The sequence below is a fragment of the Narcine bancroftii genome, chromosome 6 (genome assembly GCF_036971445.1).
Source record: "Narcine bancroftii isolate sNarBan1 chromosome 6, sNarBan1.hap1, whole genome shotgun sequence".
Taxonomy (NCBI): Eukaryota; Metazoa; Chordata; class Chondrichthyes; order Torpediniformes; family Narcinidae; genus Narcine; species Narcine bancroftii.
Genome location: NC_091474.1, coordinates 66,209,001 through 66,232,605, shown reverse-complemented (window position 1 = coordinate 66,232,605; position 23,605 = coordinate 66,209,001). Strand labels below are relative to the sequence as shown.

General features: G+C 43.5%; 1 protein-coding gene across 8 annotated transcripts in view; it reads right to left on the bottom strand.

Moving 5' to 3' along the window:
• Positions 1–23,605, bottom strand: part of myom2b (myomesin 2b) — a 163,846-nt gene that overhangs the window by 48,304 nt on the left and 91,937 nt on the right. For all 8 annotated transcript variants that reach the window (XM_069885214.1, XM_069885211.1, XM_069885212.1 and 5 more), the window contains 3 exons: positions 15,517–15,704; positions 13,459–13,585; positions 3,976–4,154 (listed from right to left, as the gene is read on the bottom strand). In XM_069885214.1, the coding sequence (XP_069741315.1) occupies positions 3,976–4,154; positions 13,459–13,585; positions 15,517–15,704 (494 nt within the window). The remainder of the gene's footprint in view (positions 1–3,975; positions 4,155–13,458; positions 13,586–15,516; positions 15,705–23,605) is intronic.

The window sequence follows — 23,605 nt, the reverse complement described above, 5'->3', positions numbered from 1 at the left end:
TTTCCAACAGCCCACTGCCTGCGTGGGTTCCACGCCCTCAAGTTGCCAACAGCCCGCCACCTGTGTGAGTTCCTTGCCCTCAAGTTGCCAGCAGCTCAATACCTGTGTGGGTTCCTCGCCCTCAAGTTGCCAACAACCCGCCGCCTGTGTGTGTCCTTCAGCTCCAGAGCCCCTCACTGGCCCACCACCTTGGTCACCGTCCTCTGCTTCTCCTTCTCAATGGGTGGGGGGGGATTTCTCCCCATTACTAGTGTGCTGCTACTCTTCCCCCCCCCCAAGCCCCTCCCGAGCTCAGGCACCGCATCTTCATACAATCCCCACAGTCAAGGATTTTAAATAAAACACTATCAGCACCTTTAACAAGCAGTTTAATGCCCATATAGAGCTATCAGCAAGTAGGAGTAGGTGGTAGGCCCCATGAGGGAGCATTGTATCTCCGCTCTCTTCTTCTCACTCTCCCCAGATCCAGCAGCTGTTACAGCAGCTCTGGCAGGGATGCCATTAATTTCACATCAAGATGAGCATCCACATCCTTCCTGTAACGAGGCAACTAGAAATGAATGCAATAATCCAACTGTGGTCTAACCAGAGTTTTAGAGAGCTGCAACGTTACTTCATGGTTCTTGAACTCAATCCTCTGACCAATGAAGGCCAGCATTCCATATGCCTTCATAACCACCCTATCAACTTGGGTGGGGACCTTGAGGGATCTTTGTGCCTGGACCCCAAGATCTTTCTGTTCCTCCACAACGTTAAGAACCCTCCACCTTCAAGTTTGACCTTTCAAAGTGCATCACTTAACACTTATCCAGATTAGACAATAGGTGCTGGAGTAGGCCATTCAGCCCATTGAGCCAGTACCACCATTCATTTAGATAATGGCTGATCTTCCATGATCAGTACCCTGTTCCTGCCTTCCCCCCATAAGCCTTAATTTCCCTGTCCACAGGAACTTTACCTAATTCCCTCTTGAATTTATCCAGAGAACCCACCTCTACCACCCTCTATGGCAAAGCATTCCACAAACCAACAACCCTCTGGGTAAAAAAAAAAAAAAAAAATTCTCATCTCTGTCCTAAAGGGCCTTCCCTGTATTCTTAAATTAGTCCTAGTCTCCCCCAACCTCGGGAACATGTAATCAATTTCTATCATGGCCAATCCCTTAATAATCTTATATACCTCAATCATATTTCCTTTCATCCTTCTCAATTCCAAAATATACAACCCCAGTTTATCCAATTTTTCAGCATACGTCGATCCCACCATCCTGGGAACTAACCTCGTGAATTTACGCTGCACTCCCTCAATAGCGAGAATGTCCTTCCTCAAATTAGGAGACCAGAACTGGACACAATACTCCGGGTGTGGTCTCACCATGGCCCTGTACAACTGCAGGACATCTTTACTCTATTCCCATTTTTATGAAGGCCAACATGCCATTTGTCTTTTTCACAGCTTGTTGAACCCGCATGCTCGCTTTAGGTGACTGATGTACAAGTACACCTAGATCATGTTGTACTTCCCCACTTGACTCCATTTAAATCATAATCTACCTTCCTGTTCCTGCCACTAAAGTGGATGACCTCACATTTATCCACATTAAACTGCATCTTCCATGCATCTGCCCACTCACCTAACCCATCCAAGTCCTCCTGCATTTTCCTAACATCCTCCTCATATTTCACACTGCCAACCAGTTTCGTGTCATCTGCAAATTTGCTAATGTTATTTATAATCCCCTTATTTAAATCATTAATATATATGATAAACAACTGAGGACTCAGCATCAAGCCCTGCGGGACCCCACTTGTCACATCCTGTCTTCTCGAAAGTGACCAGTTAACCCCAACTCTGTTTCTTGTTTGTCAACCAATTTTCTATCCACGTCAGCACCCTACCCCCAATACCGTGCTCTCTGATTTTTCCGACTAATCTCCTATGCGGGACCTTATCAAAAGCCTTCTGAAAGTCCAAGTACACCACATCCAATGGCTTTCCCATGTCCACTCTCCTCGTCACATCCTCGAAAAATTTCAGAAGATTAGTCAAGTATCATTTTCCCTTCAGAAATCCACGCTGACTTGTAATGATATTATTATTTCTGTATGTGTCCTGTTATTTCTTCTTTTATAATAGACTCTAATATCTTCCCCCTTACTGACATCAGGCTAACCACTCTGTAATTGCCTGTTCTCTCTCTCTCCCTCCCTCCCTCCTTGAAAAGTGGCACAACATTAGCCAACCTCCAATCCACAGGCACCTCTCCTGAATACAAAGAATAATGGAAAATGTCGGCAATGCGTGCATAATTTCAAGAGCAACCTCCTTCAGGCCCATGGGACTTATCAGCCTTCGGTCCATTCAATCTACTCAAGAGCACATGCTTCCGAATCTAGATTTCCATCAATTCCTCCAATACCGTTGGAATTTCTATCAATTCCTTCAATACCGTAGGACCTCTACCCCTATCTGACTTTTACCTCTATCTTCCCTGGTGAAGTATCCATTAAACTCTTCAGCCATTTCCTTGCTTCCCATAATAATTTCATCTGTTTTTAAGGGCCCAATTTTGGTCCTAACTCCATCTGCCACTTCTCCGCCCTACTCTACATCCATGGAGTGTGGAGTGAGCTGCCAGGTAAAGTGGTGAATGCGGGTCAGTTTTAACATTGAAGCAAAATTTGGACAGATACATGGATGGAAGGGGTATGGAGGGATATGAATACTATATCCTGTTGTAACCTACGACAACCTTCGTGTCACCTTCAAACTTCCTGAGCTACCCTTCCACTTCTTCATCAAGTCATTTATAAAAATTACAAATTCAACCTCCCCGTTTGGAGATTCACACATAACATGGGGACAACTGGCATGGGTTTGAAAATGGAGGACTGGGCAAAGGAAGCTTCCTTAGAATGGGGTTCCCATTAGAGGTGCCACCTTCAGAATTCTGAAATTGTTTCTGGTTGCTGCCACATCTATTTTTGGAGTGGAGTTTTCCCACAAAACAATCTGAGGATACAGTGTGAAATTGGGTAGCAGCTGTTGACAAAATGTTGCAAAACCATGTCAGTCAAAGATTGTCATTTGACTGCCATTCAGGGGTCACTAGATTGAATTCAAAGTCATCCACTTTAGTTGGAAAAATAGAAGAGCAGATTGTTATTTGAATGGTGAACGTTGTGGTGCAGAAGGTCTTGGAAGTGCTTGTGTATGAATCGCAAAAAGTTGGTTTGCAGGTACAACAGGTTATCAAGAAGGCAAATAGAATGTTGGCCTTCATCACTAGAGGAATTGAATACAAGAGTAGGGCGGTCATGCTGCAACTGTACAAGGTCCTGGTGAGGACGCACCTGGAGTATTGGGTGCATTTATGGCCTCCGTACTTGAGGAAGGATATACTGGCCTTGGAGGCAGTCCAGAGGAGATTCACCAGATTGATCCTGGAGATGAGGGAGTTGACCTATGAGGAGAGACTAAATTGCCTGGGATTATACACACTCAAATTCATAAGAATAAGAGGAGATCTTAGAGAAACATATAAAATTATGAATGGGATAGACAAGATAGAGGCAGGAAAATTGTTTTCAATGGTAGGTGAGACCAGAACTAGGGGACACAGCCTCAAGATTCAGGGAAGTAGATTTAAGACAGAGATTAGGAAAAACTGTTTTCTTCAGAGGCTAGTGAATCTGTGGACTTCTCTGCCCAGGGAAGCAGTTGAGGCTACTTCATTAAACTTATTGAAGGTTCAGTTAGATAGATTTTCACATAAAAAAGGAATTAAGGGATTTGGGGAAAAGGCAGGTGGGTGGAGTTAAATCAATGATCAGACCAGCCATGATTATATTGAATGGCGGAGCAGGTTGGACGGCCGACTCCTGCTTCTAGCTCTTATGTTCTTAATTGAAATACAAATACTTTATTATCAGCAAGAAATGTATAACTCACCGGCACAAATAGTTCATCACTGACCTTCAAGTATCGCGTGGTCACGGGTTGTTCTATCACAGTTCTCCATTCCTCTGAGCCCATTTCACAGACATCCACCAAGTAACCAATGACAGCACTGCTGCCTGAGTAGATTGGGGGCTTCCACTGGATCACTAGAGATTGGTTTCGTACTTCACAAAACGTCAAATCGTAAGTTGGGCCTGAGACACAATGAATATTAGAACTTCTTAGTATCCCCACGGGAGTAACCCCTTCACCGAATAAAGCAGCAGTGAAGACGGCAGTCAGTGGCAACACCTACGCTTCTAGTTACAAAGTTTCTGAAGAGCAGATTCTTTTCATCCAATGCTTGTGGATAATGGATTTCTAGGCAGAGCAATAACTGGACATAAAATCAGATGAGGAGGAACGTCCAAAGTAAATCACAAAAGTCTGCAGACACTGTGGTTGAAGTGAGAATATGATGCTGGAGAAATTCAGCAGGTCAAACCGTGTACTTTATATAACAAAGATACAGAATCAACGTTCAGGCTTGAGCCCTTCGTCAAGGTGTGGAAAAATGTCGGCAGGCACTTGAATAAAAAGGTAACAAGGGAGGGGGTGGGGGAGGTGTGTCCCAAAGACAGGAGGTAATAGGTGGATAAGGGAGGGAAGGCACAGCATCAAGAAGGGGGAAGGGGTAGTGGAGAGAGAAGAGGGTGGAGAGCTGTAGGAAAGAAGACAGGGGGAAGGGAAGGGAGGGAGAATGGAAATAACCTCCCAAGGATGTTGGGAAACATAGAGACTAATGCAAGGGAGGAACTGAAAGAAATCAGTATCTCTAAGGACATGGTCTTGGGGAAATTGATGGGATTGAAGGCAGATAAATCCCAAGGGCCTGATAATCTACATCCAAGGGTACTCAAGGAAGTGGCCATTCAGATAGCAGATACTTTAAGAATTATTTTCCAGAACTTGATAGACTCAGGATCAGTACCCATGGATTGGAGGGTAGCTAATGTTACTCCACTATTTAAAAAGGGGGGTAGAGAAAAAGCAGGGAATTATCGGCCTGTGAGCCTTACATCAGTAGTGGGCAAAATGATGGAATCCATTATTAAGGATGTAATAGCGGAGCATATGACTAGCAGAGAAGGGATTGGACGGAATCAACGTGGATTTACAAAAGGTAAATCGTGCTTGACAAATCTATTGGAATTCTTTGAGATGGTGACAGGTAAAATAGATGGGGGAGAGCCAGTGGATGTGGTGTACCTGGACTTCTAAAAGGCCTTCGATAAGGTCCCGCATAAATGACTGGCTTCCAAAATCAAGGCTCATGGGATTGGGGGCAAAGTATTGATGTGGATTGAGAACTGGCTGGCAGGTAGAAGACAGAGAGTTGGGATAAATGGCTCGTTTTCTAAGTGGCAGGCGGTGACCAGTGGGGTACCACAGGGATCTGTACTGGGACCCCAGCTGTTCACAATTTACATTAATGATCTGGATGAGGGGATTGGATGTAATATCTCCAAATTTGCAGATGACACTAAGCTAGGAGGGGTTGTGTGCACGAAAGGGGGGAGGGGGCGGGTCAGAAAGCTCCAGTGTGATTTGGATAAATTGAGGGACTGGGCAGATACATGGCAAATGCACTACAATGTGGATAAATGTGAGGTTATCCACTTTGGTAATACAAACCGGAGGGCAGATTACTATTTGAATGGCAATAGATTAAGAGATGGGGAAGTGCAGAGAGACCTAGGGGTACTTGTACACCAGTCTCTGAAGGCGAGCATGCAGGTACAGCAGGTGGTTAAAAAGGCAAATGGTATGTTGGCCTTCATATCAAGACAGTTTGAGTAAAGGAACAAGGATACCTTACTGCAGCTGTACAGGGCCTTGGTGAGACCACACCTGGAGTATTGTGTGCAGTTTTGGTCACCTTATCTAAGGAAGGATGTTCTTGCAATGGAGGGAGTGCAGAGGCGATTCACCAGGCTGATACCTGGAATGGCAGGAATGACTTATGAGGAAAGATTGCGCAAATTGGGATTGTACTCGCTGGAGTTTAGAAGATTGAGAGGGGACCTCATAGAGACATAAAATTCTGGCAGGACTGGACAGAGTGGATGCAGATGGGATGTTTCCAAAGATGGGAAAATCCAGAACACGGGGCCATGGTTTGAGGATAATAGGCAAACCATTTAGGACCGAGATGAGGAGGAATTTCTTTACCCAGAGGGTGGTGAATCTGTGGAATTCATTGCCACAGAGGGCAGTGGAGGCAGGTTCATTAAATATATTTAAGAGGGAATTAGATCTATTTCTTCAGTATAAGGGTATTAAAGGTTACGGAGAGAAGGCGGGGACGTGGTACTGAACTTTAATATCAGCCATGATCTCGTTGAATGGCGGAGCAGGCTCGAAGAGTCGAATGACCTACTCCTGCTCCTATGTTTCTATGTTTCTAAATGTCCAGATGGAAAATTGGATGTTGTTCCTCCAATTTATGGGTGGTCTTGGTGGAAAGGTACACGAGGCCATGGACAGACATGAGAGTATGGGAGTGAGATGAAGAACTGAAATGGTTGGCCACTGGGAGGTCTCTCACTGGTGTGGACAGAGCGAAGGTGTTCAGCGAAGCGATCTCCCAGTCTGTGCCCAGACTCTCCAATGTAGAAAAGGCCACAAAGGGAGCACTGGATGCAGTAAATCAATCCTATGGATACACAAACGAAGTGTTGCTTCACTTGAAAGACCTGTTTGAGGCCCCAAACTGTGGTGACGAAGGAGGTGAGGGTGCAAGTATAGCAAGGGTTGACGGTCTACTCACAATTGGCCTTTAGAACCAAATGATCTTGGTGGAAAGGTACACGAGGCCATGGACAGACATGAGAGTATGGGAGTGGGATGAAGAACTGAAATGGTTGGCCACTGGGAGATCTCTCACTGGTGTGGACAGAGCGAAGGGTGAGGCGTGATTGTTGGGCAGGGATGAGTGCACAAGAGAATCATGGAGGGAACATTCCCTAAGGAAGGCAGAGAGGCGTGGGAATGCCCACCTGCCAGCTCACTCTGACTGGAGGGGGTTCCAAAGTACTGCAAAATTAATCAAGAGCTTCTGAAACAGTTCCATGTTCTGCCAACTCTCTGAGAAAGATTTATAAGGATGTTGCTGGGTCTTCAGGAACTGAGTTACAGTGAAAAGTTATGCAGATTAGGACTTTATTCCTTGAAGCCTCGAAGAACAAGGGTAGATTGATGGAAGAAAACAAAATTATGAGGGGTAAAGATAGAGTAAATGCAAGTAGCCTTTTTATACTGAGGTTAGATGAGGCAAGAACTCAAGGACATAGATTAAGGGTGAAAGGTGAAATGTTTAAAGGGAACATTCGAAGGAACTTCTTCATAGAGAGAGTGGTAAGAATGTGAAACAAGCTGCCAGTTGAATAGGTGAAAATGGGCTTGCTTTTAACATTTAAGAAAAATTTAGAAAGTTACATGGATGGGAGGGGTATGGAGAGTCTTGGTGATGCTCAATGGGATGAGGCAGAATAATAGTTCTTCATGGATTAGATGGACTGAAGGGACTGCTTATGTGCTGTAGTGTCATTTGGTTCTAAAGGCCAATTGTGAGTAGACCGTCAACCCTTGGAACTATGCATGACCTTGCCACCAGAAGAATTAGGATTAATGTATAAATTTCAATAAAACTGAGCACTGATTCTTATCTATTGCCACTTCCCTTCCCCATTCTCACTCTACTCAACCTCACTCCTAATGGTCAGTTCTTGTAATGCAGAATGACAGCAACCCACCCCACCCTCCCCTTCCCTCCCCCCCCCCCACTTCACCCACTTGTTTAACTGGAGCCTTGGACTACATTCTCATTCTTTAAATCATGTTAACCCTAAATGCAGAGCGCACACCCTTGCACCTCATTCTTGTTCCCTTGCCTGCGTGGCCAGTTGTGGGGATATGACTTGAACGTGACAGACAGCATCCCCAATATCTACTTCCACTCCACTCCTTACTTGTTCAACTGGTGGAAACATTTTTTGCGGTTTCCAGATTGTCCTTCCAAAAAAATTTCCATAATATGTTAAATATTTAATGGTTATTTAATTTTAATTATATTTATTTCTTCTTTGATTAAATAACCATACCCTGGTCCAAATGATGTTGGAATCTGAGGACATCAGACAGGAAGAGGTCCATTGGTCCATTATATCTGTGTCAAATATGATGCCAATTTAAACTGCACATCTGGCTTAACATGGTCCATCTCAAAATCAGAATCAATTGTCACGAACAGTCATGAAATTCGGTGTGTGGCAGCATTACAGTGCAAACATTCATATTATGAACCACCTTACAACATTAATATTAAAAAAATAACAAAAATCGGGCACAAAAAGTAAGGCAGTGTCTTTGGTTCATTGATCATTCTGGAATCTGAGTGCTCGTCTTTCGGCTCCCGAAGGGCAAGCAACCAAGATTTGTCTGCCAGGAGTTTGTACATTCTCCCAATGTGTGTATCGGTTTCATCTGGATTCTCTGATTTCCTCCCAACCTTCAAAAACGTACTGGGATTGTGGGTTATTTGGCGTATTTATGGGCAACGGGTTGGTGGGCCGGAAGGGCCAGTTACTGAGCTGTGTTTAAATTCACCTTGGTGGATGGTGATACAAAGAATTCATGCCCCCTTTGCCCCTTTCTTCAAGGCCCAGAAATAAATGTCCTCCTTTGTCCTTGAGCTGTTCTTCCCTCTCCCAAACCATCCTCTTGCTTTTAATGTTTGTATAAAAGGCCTTGGGATTCTCTTCAATCATATTCACTAAGGACATTTCATGGCCCGTTTTAGCTTCCTAATTCCCCATTTATTTCCTACTTGCTTCGTATTTCTCAAGGCCCAGTCCAATTTCAGCTTCCTAAATCATACATATCCTTTTCCTTTTTGACTAAATTTGCTTCTTCTTTTGTCATCCAAGGTTCCCAAACCTCTCCTGCTTTTCTTCCACACTGACCAGATGTTTTTTTTTATATGTCAGATGTGGACTTATCCAGTAACAACCTGCTCCATCCACTCTTTCCAGCTTCTGCCTAATATGCTTTTCCCCAGCTTAGCACCCCCCTCCCCACCCCAGGTCCAGTTATATCCCTATCCATAACTACCTGAAAACCAGCAGAGATGTGATCACTGTTCCCAAAATGCTCTGCTAGTGAAACTCAAATCACTTAGCCAAGCTTATTTCTCAATGAAACTTAAACAGAGTGATTTCCCAGTATGGCCCCTTCCCTGCATAATAATAAAAAAACAATAAACAAATTCTGCCCCATATAACCCTCTAGCACAAAGGGAGTCCCAGACAATGAAGGATCTCAGTACCACAACTCTGATGTTTTATATATCTTTGCATAATCTGCATTTAACATATCTGTTCCTTGATCTCCTGCTGGCTATTGGGTGATCAATAGTAAAACTCTATCAGACTGATTGTACCTTTCTTATTCCTGAGCTCCACCCAAAGTGCCTCAATGGATGACCTCTTCAGAACCACCTCTCTAAGCACCACTGTGACATTCTCTCTACTCAGTAACACAAATCTCCCACTTCTTTCATAGCCTTCTCTATCACCTTTGAATCATTGAATCCTAAAACATTGAGATGCTAGCCCTGACCCCCTCTCAACCAAGTCTCTGGGAGAGCTACAACATCATAGTTCTCTGCATTAAACCAGGCTCTAAACACACTTTACATTCAAATAAACTCATTAGTCCATCAGTGTCACTGTGTTCAGCAGCCTTGACCTAATCGCCACCTTCCACTCAATCTCACCACTTGTTGACCTATGCTCCGGTTCCCAAGCCCCCTGAGTAGCAACAGCAAACCTTCTTGTGAGGATATTGGTGCCACTTGAGTTTACATACAACACATCTTTCTTGTACAGGTCCTACCTGATCGGAAAGAGGGGCCAAAGATCCATGTATCTGAAGCTCTCCCTCCTGCATCACTCCTTAGCCATACATTCAACTGCATTATCCATCTATTTCTTGCCTCATTGGTATGAAGCATGTGGAATAATCTGCAAAAAACAAACTTGAAGTCCGTTTTTTATATTCCTGCCCAACTTCCTAAATTCTCTTTCGAAACCTCTTCTCTCTTCCTGCCTGTGGACTATGAACTCTGACCCTCACATTCCTATCCCAGAATATCCTGTGCTCACTTCGAGACATCCCTTGACCCTGGCACCAGAGAGGCAACACGTCGTCCAATGTTTCACATGTCGCCACAAGCACAGCCTCCTATGCCCCTGACTAAAGAGTTTCCTGTCTACCGTTGATTTCCTAGTCTTTGACCTACCCCACTAATCAACCTCCTGTGCTCCCTTAGAGGTGGAAGCAAACTTAGAATAGACAATTATTCAGTATCTGAAAAATGAATTGGTTTATATGCACAGGTTTTACAATACTCAATTGTAATGGCAGTGTTTGCTATGAGGACTTGCCAGGAGGAAGTCAGGGGAACACAGCCCAGTCCTCATCAAGGGCTCAGTAGAGGGTCAAGAATTTCAAATTCTTGGGTGTCAGCATCTCCAAGGATCTGTCCTGGAGCCTCCACGTTGATGCAATCACAAAGAAGGGTGTCCAGCAGCTATACTTTGAGGAGATTCAGTACGTCACTGAAGACTCTCGTAAACTTCTACACGTGTACCATGGAGAACATTTTGGCTGGTTGCATCACTGCCTGGAATGGAGGCCCCAACTCTCAGGACAAGAATAAACTCCAGAGGGTTGCTAACTTGGCCAGTGACATCACATACACCTGTCTTCACTTCATTGAGGACATCGACTTAAAAAAGCAGCCCCTATCCTCAAAGACCCCCATCATCCTGCTACCATCAGGGGAAAAGGTACAGGAGCCTAAAGACAAGCACTCAATGGCATAAGGACAGCTTCTTCCCTGCTGCCATCAGATTCCTAAATAATCAATCAACTTTACTTGTATTTTTCTTTTTCTTGCATTATTTTTATTTATTTTGTAAGTTGGCTTTTTATAAATGTTTGCAGTGTGATGCTGATGCAAAACACAGAATTTCATGCCTTGTTCATGACCATAAATTCTGATTCTACACTGTGTTGACCCCAATACACCTGAGTAGAGGCTTGCTGACAACACTGGAAAAAAAGATGATCCTATGAGATTATTTCTGATGGGCTTTATAGGCCAAGCATTTTCCAATGAACATTTACTGAAAACCAGCAGAGAGCAATCTTTACATAGTCCTGCCCTGAGCTGCATCCTGCCCTTTGAATAGATAAATGGCCAGGAACAATCCCCATCCATTCCTTTTTTTCAAGTCGATCCATCTCTGCCCCCATAGACACACAAGGAAATTTTTAACTCTTGAAAACATTATGTTGATCTAACCTGAAGGCAAATGAAGGATCAACTTCCTTTGGGGTCAAATATCCTACTCTTTTTGGGTAGATTTAGGAAATTTCTTAGAGCAGATTACAGGAATTTCCACAAAACCCAAAATTATTTGATGAGACCTAAATTGAAACTATCTGAACATCCAATAGAATTTGTTAAAATTGTGCTGGCAGTGGCCAGAATATATAGAGCAGTTGCATGGAAGTCTGACTCACATCTAGATATGGCATGTTGGAATGCAGAGATACCCAGCTGTATTCCCCTTGAGGAAATTACCTACAACTTAAGAAATAAGTACAACATATTTTTACAAGTTTGGGTCCATGTTTACAATTTTCAGTTGTATATTTTTAGTTTTTCCACCCTTGAGACCTGCGTTGATCTTCTCCAAAGCAAATTAAATAGAATACAAACTTATGATACTTGTAGTGTGTGGCACTTTTCAGCAATTTATTCTTCTTTCTTCCCTTTATCTTTTCTTGCATTAATTTATAGATTTAAAGCCACAATAAACTTCTTTATTTTACAAGTATATAATTAAAATCTCAATACATGTAGTATAAAAAAAGATAAAAATATAGATCTACCGCGCCTCCCCCAACATCTCATACTAAACCCCTACTGAAAGAAAGAGACCAGAGCTCGCCAACAGTTTTATTTCTACAATATTTCAAAATATTGTGTATATATAGAGACCTCAGAAGAAATAAAATATTAAATTAATTAAATATTTGAACCCATCTTTTGTAAATATGAGCTCCATATTTTCAAAAATATACAATATTTATCTCATTAAATTAAACGTTATTTTCTCAAGTGGTATACAGCTCCGAACCTCAGCATGCCCCATTTCCATTCCCAAATTTATATTCGGCCATGCACTTTCTAGCTATAGCTAATGCAATTTGCACAAATTTAACTTGATAAATATTCAGTTTTAATTTAAATTTAATTCGTTTAACATTTCCTAATAGAAATGACAATGGTTATTGTGGGAATTTAATCCCGGTTATTTGTTATTTTCCTTTCCATATTTTCTTTGGGGTCTTTTCTTGGGTGGGTGGGGGTTGGGGTACAACCATCATGGAGTAAACACTGGATATACTTTTGCACTTGTGTTTTTTTTTAAATTTTGTAATTGACTGCATGTGAGGTTAAGAATTTTAAATAAACTATTTAAAAAAAAACTATCCTGCTCTACTTAATGATTGTAACCATTGAGGGTGGCGCCGTGTGCATCACAGATAGCACAGGGCTAGCAATCTGGGTTCAAATCCGGCACTGTGTGTAAGGAGCTTGCACATTTTCCACATGTCTGCATGCATTTCCTCTGAGTGCTCTGGTTTCCTCTCACGTTCCATAAATGTGCAGGGTTAGTGGGTTAACTGGTCATCTGGATGTATTTGGGCAGCGTGGGCTCATTGGCCAGAAGGGCGGGTTACCATGCTGTACTTGTGAATTAAAACTTTTTTTTGACCATTCCAAATGCTTCAAGGAAACTTACACTTCACTAGGGTGACACAGTTGGGGTAGGGGCAACACGGTTAGCGTAGCAATTAGTGCAATGCCTTTAGAGCGCCAGCATCAGGACCAGCGTTCAAATCCTGCGCTGTCTGTAAAGGGTTTATACATTCTCCCCATGTCTGTGTGGATTTTCCCTGGAGGCTCTGGTTTCCTCCCACCATTCGAAACGTGTAGGTTAATGGGGAGTAACTTGGCATGGATACGTAGGCCGAAATGGCCTGATACTGTGCTGCATGTCTAAATTTAAATTTAATATAAATTTTTTTTTAAAATTCTGGTTTCATTTCCACCTGGACCATAATGTTGAAAATGGCACAAATTCCAAGGATTGAAGGTAAAATTCCTCGTGTGTTCTGAAGAATATCTGCCAATTGTTGCTCCTCAGTCAGACCAGCATCTCCCAAAAGTCTCATCAGGCTTTCTCCCCAGCCTGCCCCAGAAATTTTGAGGCCTTCATCTTTAGAGCTGCCAAACGCTTCACTGCTGCTCAAATTATTTCAACGCATACCCCTGGCTGAAGTTAAGAGGCTGTGTTTACTTGGCATTTCCATGGTCATTACCTGGTTCTGCCATAGTCCATGCTTCACATCTGAAGGGGCGGCTGCAATCTGAAGGGATGCCCACTCCACCAAGGTTCACTGCACTCACTTTAAATTCATAGAAACCACCTTCATTCAGATTTTCAACCTTTTCATGAAGAACAAACAGAAGAACCCATCAAAGTTGTGCTGTCGAAAACTTCATTTTGGAGTCTGCCTTACAAACAAATCATGCAATACTGATTTTTTCTGTGAGCTTCCAATTGTCCACAATAACTTTACCACCAAAGGCATGGTCTCCGGACTAACAGCAGGCCATGGCAGAAGTTAGAATGGATAGTTGAGAAGACGTCTGCACAAAATGAGCTCCAGTCCCTGAGATGGAAAGCAGCTCTTGCCACAGCCAGGTGACAAGAGACCAAATTCCAGGCACACTTGCCTTCATCGAGCAGTACATTGAGAGCAAGAGCAGGAAGGTCATGATGTGACTGTGCAGGTCATTGGGGAGATCACCCTTGGTGTACTGCATTCAGATTTTATCACCCAACTATGGGAAAGATAAGCAGGAAACACTGCAGAGAAGATTCACAACGATGTTGCTGGGACTGGTGGGCTTGAATTGAGAGGCTAGATAGACTGGGACTTTTCTCACTGGAGTGCAAGGCGGGGGGGGGGGGTCCTTATAAAATTATGAGGGGCAAATCAGAGGTAAATAATTAGCCTTTTTACCAAGTTGGAGGAATCTGAAACTAGACGGCATAGATTTAAGGTGAGAGGGGAAAGATTTAAAATGGACCTGAGGTGCATCTTCTTCACACTGAGGGTGATGAGTATATGGGACAAGCTGTCAGAAGGAGTGGTGGAGGCATGGACCATTGTGACATTCAAATGACATTCAGATAGCTACTTGGATAGAGAAGGTTTAGAGGGGTATGTGCTGAATGCAGGCAAATGGGGATTAGCTTGGCCAACATGAATAAGATGGGCCTGCTTCCATGCTGTAGAACTCTATGACCATCACTTATTGCACCAAATGTATTTTGCAAAGGAAACTCAAGAGTTTTCCCTTGGGCTGCTTGGTACATGTCATTGCCATGAATTAAATGAAAAGTAATGCCTGATATGAGTACAGTGGGAATCATAGGCAAATTGGAACGCAAGAAAGATCTTAGACTCTGAGCAGAGTCCTAAGGGGATCATGGCAAAAATAGAAAGGTTGAGAACAGCTGCCTTAGAACACCAGTTCATTTTTTTCTCCTCCTCACAAAGTGCTTTGAGATAATTTTTCTTCTCAGGTACTAAGGTCTGGAAAGGAAGTGGGACCTGACAGCAGAATTTGCTCAAGCTGAGCAGGGCCTGCATTTATACCTAACCATGCCGGAAGTTCATTCCCCCTTCTCTCCTTAGTTGGCCATGCATTGGCAAGGGTAACGATTTTAATCCCCACCACAATTTCAGTTTTCCCCACATTTGTTCAGGGACTGGTGGGGAATATTTCTTTATGATCTGAAAGTTAATTCCATTTCTTTCTCCAAAGGTGCTTCCCGTCCTGTGGAGTATTTTCAATAAATTCAGCATTACAGCATGATAACAGGCCCTTCCAGCCCATGAGTCCAATTACAGCCCTGTGACCATTTAACCCCATAGATTTTTGGGATGTGGGAGGAAATCGAAGCACCCGGAGGAAATCCACGCAGTCATGGGGAGAATGTACAAACTCCTCACAGACAGCGGTGGATTTGAAGCTGGGTTGCTCGTGCTGTAATAGTACTACACTAACTGTGCCACCCAATTCTCATGTTATTTAAGCAAAGGTGACATGAAGCTGCAGAAAGTGCTATCCACTATTTTCCACCCCTGAATGCCAAAAGCCAATTCACTCTTCTAGCCATGATGAATATTACAGGTTGACGACGTAACAAGAAGTACCAAATGACAGTCATGCTCAATAACAGTTAAGGCAAGGTGTTCCATTCTGTGCCATTCACCAAGAGACCAGAAGGGATTTGATGGTTTTCACAATGGCTGTTATACAGAAACCCATTGCACCCCTGTGCAAACACTGAACATAATACTTACTTTATAAACCGTTCCAGAGATTGCCTTAATGTTGCTTTCATGCCACTGCAGATCAGTAACTTCGCGATGATCCATGTAATATCCGGTGATCTCCGAGCCTCCGGTGAATCGTGGTGCCTTCCAGCCTAGAGTCATGGAATTGCTGGCACAGTCAAGGAGAGTGATACCGTAAGGTGATGATGGGACAGCTGTCGGATGAGAAAGTTGGAGAGGTTGAAGACATGACTCTTGAATCTGCAGAGATGATCTGATATGTGCCAGTGATATTGTGAACATTACCAGCTTATCTTGCTAAGTGGTTGGCTAACGACACACAACACTTGGTGTTATGGAGTTCACTTGATGCATTTTTGTTTTCTGAGATGGTTGGCATTTGATTTTTATGTTACTGTAAAATGAGTGGCAACACATTTTAATCGGAAAGAAAGGAAGTGGGGACTCATTACACTGCCGATTCTACGTCACCTTCCAACCATGAAATTGTATACTACTCTGCTCGCAGATGCCCAAACAACCCTTAAATATTTGGACAACGACACCATCCCCTGCTATCATGAGATGGTCAATGAGTCATTTTAAAATGTTTGTTTTTGAAGTACACTTTGCAACCAATGCATGGGACCCAATCTTACAGTCCTACCTGTCCATCTCCCACTCACTCTACTTGCTCGCATTAGGACTGTATACTTCCATGCCTTCTAATTCCCTGAAACCATTTTCCTGCTGTGATTATATCTGATTTCACCACCCACTCTAGCAGTGATTTCCAGATACCAACCATGCTCTGTGGAAACAACTTGTCTCTAGGAACATCAATAGGAAGGACTCAGGTGCAAAACATTGACTGCCTTTCACTTCCTATGGATGCTGCATGAACTGCTGAGTTTCTCCAGCACTTTTGAGTACTACACTAGACCCCAGCATCTGCAAATTATCTTTATTATCACTAGTTACCCCTTTAAAATTCCTTTCTCTCACCTTGAATCGAAGCCAGTTTGTTTTTTAAGACTCTAACAATGGGAAAAAAGTGCCTCACAGTCCATCCTATCTACACCTAATTATTTTATCAGGTCACCCCTCAGTCTCTTAAACAAGCCCACCCTATGCAATCTCTGTCCATAACTGAAGTCCTTCAATCCAGGCAGCATTCCTCTGCACTCACCCCAGTGCACCTACAACCTTGCTCTCGTATGGAGGCCAGAATGGTGCACATTGCTCTCAGTGCAGCTTGACCACTGCAGGACAGAAACACTCCAACCCTGACAGATGAAGGCAGGCATTCTCAATACCTGCTTAACACCACCCTATCAATCGGTCTTACCTCTTTCAGATCTCTCTGTTCATCAGCACCTGCAGAACATGTCTGAATAAGAAAGGTTGAGCAACCTTGGCTTTTGTTTTGTAGTGTTGGAGGGGGAGAGGTGACTTAATAGAGGTGTATATAATTGAGGTGGATAGATAGGGTGCTCTCCAGGATGGCAATGACCAATCCCAGAGGACATCTGTTTAAGGTAAGGGGAGGAAAGTTTCAGGGCGGTCAGTTTTTTTCACTCAGAGAGTAGTGGGTGTCTGGAATGCATTGCCAGGGGTGGTGGTGGAGGCTGGTACAATAGGGATATTCAAAATTCACTTAGATACACTCATGGATGTAAGAACAATGGATGGTTATGAGTTGCGAGGGAGGGAAGGGTTAGATTGCTGGTGGTGTGGGTTATTATAGGTCAGCACAAATATTTGGGCCGAATGGCCTGTAATGTGATGTTCTCTTCTATTAACATTCCTGTTTCTCACTATTTATTGAATATATCTGATTTCCCAAAATCCATCACTTTGCGCTTATCAGGATTAAATTCCATCTGCCAATGCTCTTATCAAATTTCCATCTATCTATCCATATGCTGCAGGATTGGACACATACCTCACTGACCAGAACACCACCATTTTTTGTGTCAACTGCAAACTTAGTAATAATACTTTCTGTATTTACATTTTAGTCATTAATATACATCACAAAGAACAAGGGTGCTAACGCTGATCCCTGCAGTACACCACTGGACACAGATTTTCAATCAGAAAAAACATGCAAACACCATTACCCTCCATCTCCAATCTTCAAACTATTTTGAATCCAATTCTCCTGCTCACCTTGGTTCCCATGTGCCTTGCATTCTGGACCAGACTATTGTGTGGGACCTCGTCAATAAATCAATAAAGAAAACATCTACCCTCCTGCCTTCACCAATCTCTTTTGACACCTTCTCAAAAAGTCAATCAAATTCGTGAGTCAGGATTTTCCCCTCAGAATACTATGCCGACCATCCTGATCAGCCCACGCCCTTCCAAATGGAATACAAACTCTGTCCCTTCGAATTGTTTCCACTATTTTCCCTACCATTGGTGTGAATCTCCCTGGCCTGGAGTTAGTTGGCTTTTCCTGCTGCCCTTAAATAAAAGGACAACATTAACCGCCCTCCCATCTTCTGCTATCTCATCTGTGGCTAAATAAGAGGCAAAAATGTCCCTCAGGGTTCCAGCAACTTGCTTTCTGTCACAACCTGAAATAGATTTCTCTCAGTCCCAGGGATTTATCACCCATTTTACATCCCACAACATCTAACACCTCCATCTTCTTAACACTGACCTGCTCCTAACTACCGTTCGCAGAACTCACTCTCCTCCACGTTCTGCTGCTTGGTAAGTACTGATGAGGAGGATTTATTTAGGACCACATTCACATGCCTTGGCTCTACACATAGATTGCCCTTTGAATCCCAAAGGAAAGAGATAATACTAATTTCCTTTTGAAATAATCTCCTTTTCTCACGACATTCCTCAAGGGCTGGGCATGAGTATAGTTGTTTAACTTTCTTTTCTGATCAAACATACAAATTCTTTTGTCATTCAAGGTTCCCTATTCTTGCTATATATTCCTTTCACCTCCACTGGAACATGCTACTCCTGAACTCTTGCAAAAAACAATTCTCACTCCCCGTAGGAAGAAGCTGTTCCTCAGCCTGGTGGTGCCGGTTCTAATACTCCAGTATCTCTTCCCCCGATGGGAGCGGCTGAAAGATGCTGCATGCAGGGTGGAAGGGGTCCTCAATGATTATGCGTGCCCTCTTCAGAAGGCGACCCTGGTATATCGTCTATGGGTGGGGGGTGGGGGTAGAAGGGAGGCTCCAATGATCTTCTCTGCTCCTGTAGAAGGTTGGCATGATGGTGGCTGGAACCTTGCCCACTTCCATCTTCTCAGGGAGTGCAGTCGCTGCTGCACCTTCCTAGCAGTTGAGGCAAGGTTGTGCGTCCATGACAGATCACTAGTTAAGTGAACTCCAAGGAACTTGGTGCTCACTCCCTGTCCATTACAGAGTTATTGATGTGTAGCAGAGGGTGGTGATTCCTGAAGTTCATGATCATTTACTTTGTCTTGTCCATGTTGAGACTCAGGTTGTTCCTCTCACACCATTTCACGAGATTTCCCACCTCTTCTCTGTAGTGCGATTCATCGTTGTTAGTGATGAGGCCGACGACTGTTGTGTCATCTGCTAATTTGATGACACTTGGAGCTGGATCTGGCGATGTAATCGTTGGTCAGTGGTGTGAACAGGAGTGAGCTGAGCATACAGTTACGAGGCATGTCAGTGCTCAATGTGATGGTGCTTGATAATCTGCCTCTGACCTAGATAGGCTATGATCTTTCCATGAGGAAGTCCAAGATCCAGTTACAGAGAGGGGTGTTGAATCCCAGCGAGGAGTTTCTCCACCAGCCGCTGGGGAGAGTCGTATTAGACACTGAACTGAAGTCGATGAACAGCAGCCTGGTATATGAGGTATTGTTCTCCAGGTGGGTCAGGACAGAGTGAAGTAACAAGGCAATAGCATAGTCTGTGGAACAGTCTTCTATGGGCAAATTGAAATGGATCAAGCATCTCTGGGAGGTGTGCTTTGATGTGTTCCATCACCAGATGCTCAAAGCACTTCATAATGGATCCAACCATGGTTTCTGGTTAGCTCTGGTTGTGAAGCATTTGATCTCGGTGACATACTCAGTGACCTTGCTGATGTAGCCAGTCACTGAGCTTGTGTACTCCTCGATGTTTACATGGCCATTGTAGGTGGCTGCCTTCCTGAAAAAGCTCCAGTCAATGTCTCAAAGCAGCCATGTAGTCCCTCTGTGGTCCACCCTGCCAACCCCACCCCACCCCCCCCCCCCCCAACCCCTCTGCTGGCTATGTCCTGCTGATCTCCCTGCGAACAGATTTTGTTTGTTTTTTTGCCAGTGGTCTGTACGCCGAGCTTAGCAGGACTGATACATGATGTGTGTATCCAAAGTGGGAGCGAGGGGCAACCTGTATACAGTAGGGATGTTGGTGTACACCTGATCCAGGGTGTTCTTGTTGCTGCTGGTAAAGTTCACATGCTGTTGAAACTGTGGTAAAACTGCTTCCAGGTTGGCATGATTGAAGTTACCAGTGACAATAATAGCACCGTCAGGGTGGGATGTCAGGGCTTCGCAGGTAGCAACGTAAAGTTCCTACATTGCAACGTCCTCATTAGCTGAAGACAGAACGTAAACTGCAGTAATCAGCATGGCCGTGAATTCCCTATCTCTGCTGAGCAGAAAGTCTTTACAACAGAGACATTTGTGCATCAGTTTTCATTAATGTAAATGCACAGACCCCCCCCCCCCCCTCGAGTCTTGTCAGAAACAGCAAGGCCTCTGTCAACCCTGAGGGAGATAAGGCCATCCAGCTGGATCACCGAGTCTAGAATGGTGTCCTGGAGCCATGCTTCTGTAATCACCAGAGCACAGCAGCCCTGCAGTTCTTCCTAGTTCAGATGCAGCCTCAGGTCATCCATTTTTTTCTCCAGCAATCTTACATTTGCGAGTAATATCATCAGGAGAGTAGGTCCGAAGGGGTTAATTCTTAGTCTGACTCCAATGCCAGCCCTCTTGCTGCACACCTGCCTTCTCCAACAGCACTTCCAATGGCTTTTCTGGTGTCTCCAGCAATCTGCTCTCCAATTTGGTACAGACCGACTCTCTTAATTCAGCAAGTTAAAACTGTTCAGCATCTCAGCAGTCTGATCCTCTACTTTAAAATTCCATGTCATATTTCTAATTTTCTTGTGTTTTTGACAATTATAAATGTAACGCACTACCAGTAACCACAAAGACTAGGCTGAGGGAACGATAGGCTTTAATGTAAAGAAGAACCTTGCTGGCCCAGATCCAGGTATAGGAATGGAGGGAAGGGAGAGGTGGCTTGACCTTTATGGCCCAGGACTATGGGGGAGGAGTCATAGGGTCTGAGTCATCAGTTGGCGGGCCAGCTCCAAATATACAGTAGTCAACAATAACTATATGCAATGGAGGAAACATCACCACAACAAACAAAATATGTAAGGTCAGGGATATTACCATGAAACAAAGCCAAAATAGCCGCTGCAGCCTCGCGAACTCTAGATCTAGAAAAGACTGTGAGCATTCGCTTTATCCATGCTCCCCATGATTTTATAAACCTCAGTGAGATCAGCCTCCATCGCCCTCATGAATAGGGACCCAATCAATCTAAGCTCTCCTTATAACTTAAGCCTTCAAGTCCCAGCAACATCCTGGTGAATCTCTTCTGAACTTGCTCAGACTTATTGATATCCTTCCTTTAGCTGGGTGATCAGAACTGCACACATACCAATCCCTTGTACAACTATTTCATGAGGTCCCAACTCTTGTAATGTATACTCTGCCCAATGAAGGCCAGGGTGTTCTTCAACACTTTATCCAGCTGAGTTGTCACTTTGAAAGAACTATGCATCTGTCCACCTTGGGTCTCTCTGTTCTACAACAATCTCCAAAGCTCCACCATTCACACTGTAAGTCCTGTCATGATTTGACTTACCAAAGGGGAACACCTCACACTTATCAGAGTTAAATTCCATTTGCCACTCCTTGGCTACATTCCTAACTGATCTAGACCCTGTAGCAAGCTTACATATCCCTCCTCAATGTCACTTGCCCAATTTCATCTAATACAGCTCCCTCTTCTTCACCTTCTGAAGAGTGCTTTAAATTTAAAAAATTTTAATGAAACAGCATGGTAGAAGACCTTTCTGGCCCACAAAACCCCATGCTGCCCAATTACCCTTGCAACCCTGTATGTTTCAGAGGGTATGGGGAAGCAGAGCACACGGAGAAAACCCACACAGGTCTTTCCTCACAGAAAGAGCCAGATTCGAACTGTTCCTGATCCATAAACCACATTGCTTCATCCTGGCAAGTTTGGGGCTGAAGCAAATTAAATCGATGTAGGTTATGCAACAGAACTGGTTATACCAAAGAGCAGGTCGAATTAATAACTATTCCAGGACAAACGCAAGATCCAAACTGAATCATGACAGATGATCTGTGAGAATTTAGAAATAATTGTTCTGCAATTACAACACTAATGCTTTAAGTTTCATCAGAAGTGAATGTTAAAACTGAGTATTAAAGTGAGTATTAACAGCTCATGGCTAGTGTCACAGTGGGAATGTTAAATGCTGGTCTATTGAACAAACAACACAGTGCTTTAAGCTACTGTTAGCCAAAAATTAACAAGACCAATTACTGCACTCAAGCTTTAGCACCTACCATGAGGGAATCCTCCTCCTAAAATGGTCACATTAAAAAAAAAGGTTATTTAGATAGAGCATTTGGCTAACATCCAACCTATGAACAAGATTCTAATGAATAGAAGGAATGCAATTACATTTCATGATCATAACTGCTATCTGTTTCACGTAGTTATCTAAACTTTCTACCCATAATTTCAATGAAGACACATCCATGAGGTGAGATGAATTGGCCTTTGATTAAACATGGTATCAGGAGCTCTTTTAAAACAAACAAAAACAAAACAAGGGTGATGGCATTAAGGGTTGTCTGGGCCATCAGAGGATTTTTCAGGACACCTGCATTAGCCCATCTTCTACTGTTCATCAGTCATCTTGCCTCCATTGCAACATCAGAGTGGGATTGCACCCTAATCCACCGAGTCTGCTTGTGTGCACGTAGCAAGACCTGGGAAAATGTGGCTTACTTAGGCTGTGGTGGGCCAGGTAAGGTGTACTGAACGGATGCCTGGCAATGGCCATCTGCAATGCAAAGAAACCTGAACCAGATTCCTCTGGCATCCGGATGACTGTTATCTAATCTCAACATTCAAGGAATGGGCATCAGGCTGTGGGCACGGAAAACACGCATCATCTGAAAGGGTGATCTCCAAGTAGGGAAATCACCCTCACTCCCAAAAACTTTTCACCTTCCAGAAAATCTCCATCCGCCTGATGAAAAGAGCCATGCACAGGAAGTTCAATGCTCTCAAAGCCAAAATGGCCCATTTGAAGAGCATCTCATCTGTCAGCTGACACGTTGTTCCCCCGACACTAGTTTGCATCAGTGGCTTCTTCAACAGCACCTCCTGAACTCACGAGTCCCAATGCCTTAGGGGACCGGCAAGTGTGTCCCAGAGCTGGAATAACTAAGCACCAACAAACTTGGTGAGCTCCAACTCCTCCACAGCCGCATTGCCTCTTGATTAGTTATCGTCATATACGCAAGTACCACGTACAGATGCAACAAAATTCTTACTTGCTGCAGGAATGTAAGGTATATCACCAACATTATAAGTTAAATTACCACAAAGCACCATGTGTCTTAGTTGAGTAGGTGCTCACCCAATGTTACAAAAGCAGCTTCTTCCCCTCCACCACAGTTTTTCCTCTTTTTTTTTGCACTAATTATTTATTATCCAAGATTGTATTGACGGCAGTGTGTTTTATAAAGCACAATACTGCTGCTGCAAAACAAACAAATTTTGTGACAATAAAACCTGATTCTAAGTTCCTTAGTGCCCACTAAAGCTCGGATGCCAGGAGAATGAGAGAAAATATCTTCAGCCTCGAGCATGTTAATTTCTGAACAGTACCATTTATACATGAGACAATGCAGATACCAGCCATGCAATCTGACAAGACAATCTTGTTGATTTCAATCGTAATTCAGAATGGTGATTCTTTGTAAAAGTATCATGTAATTCAGACCAATGCC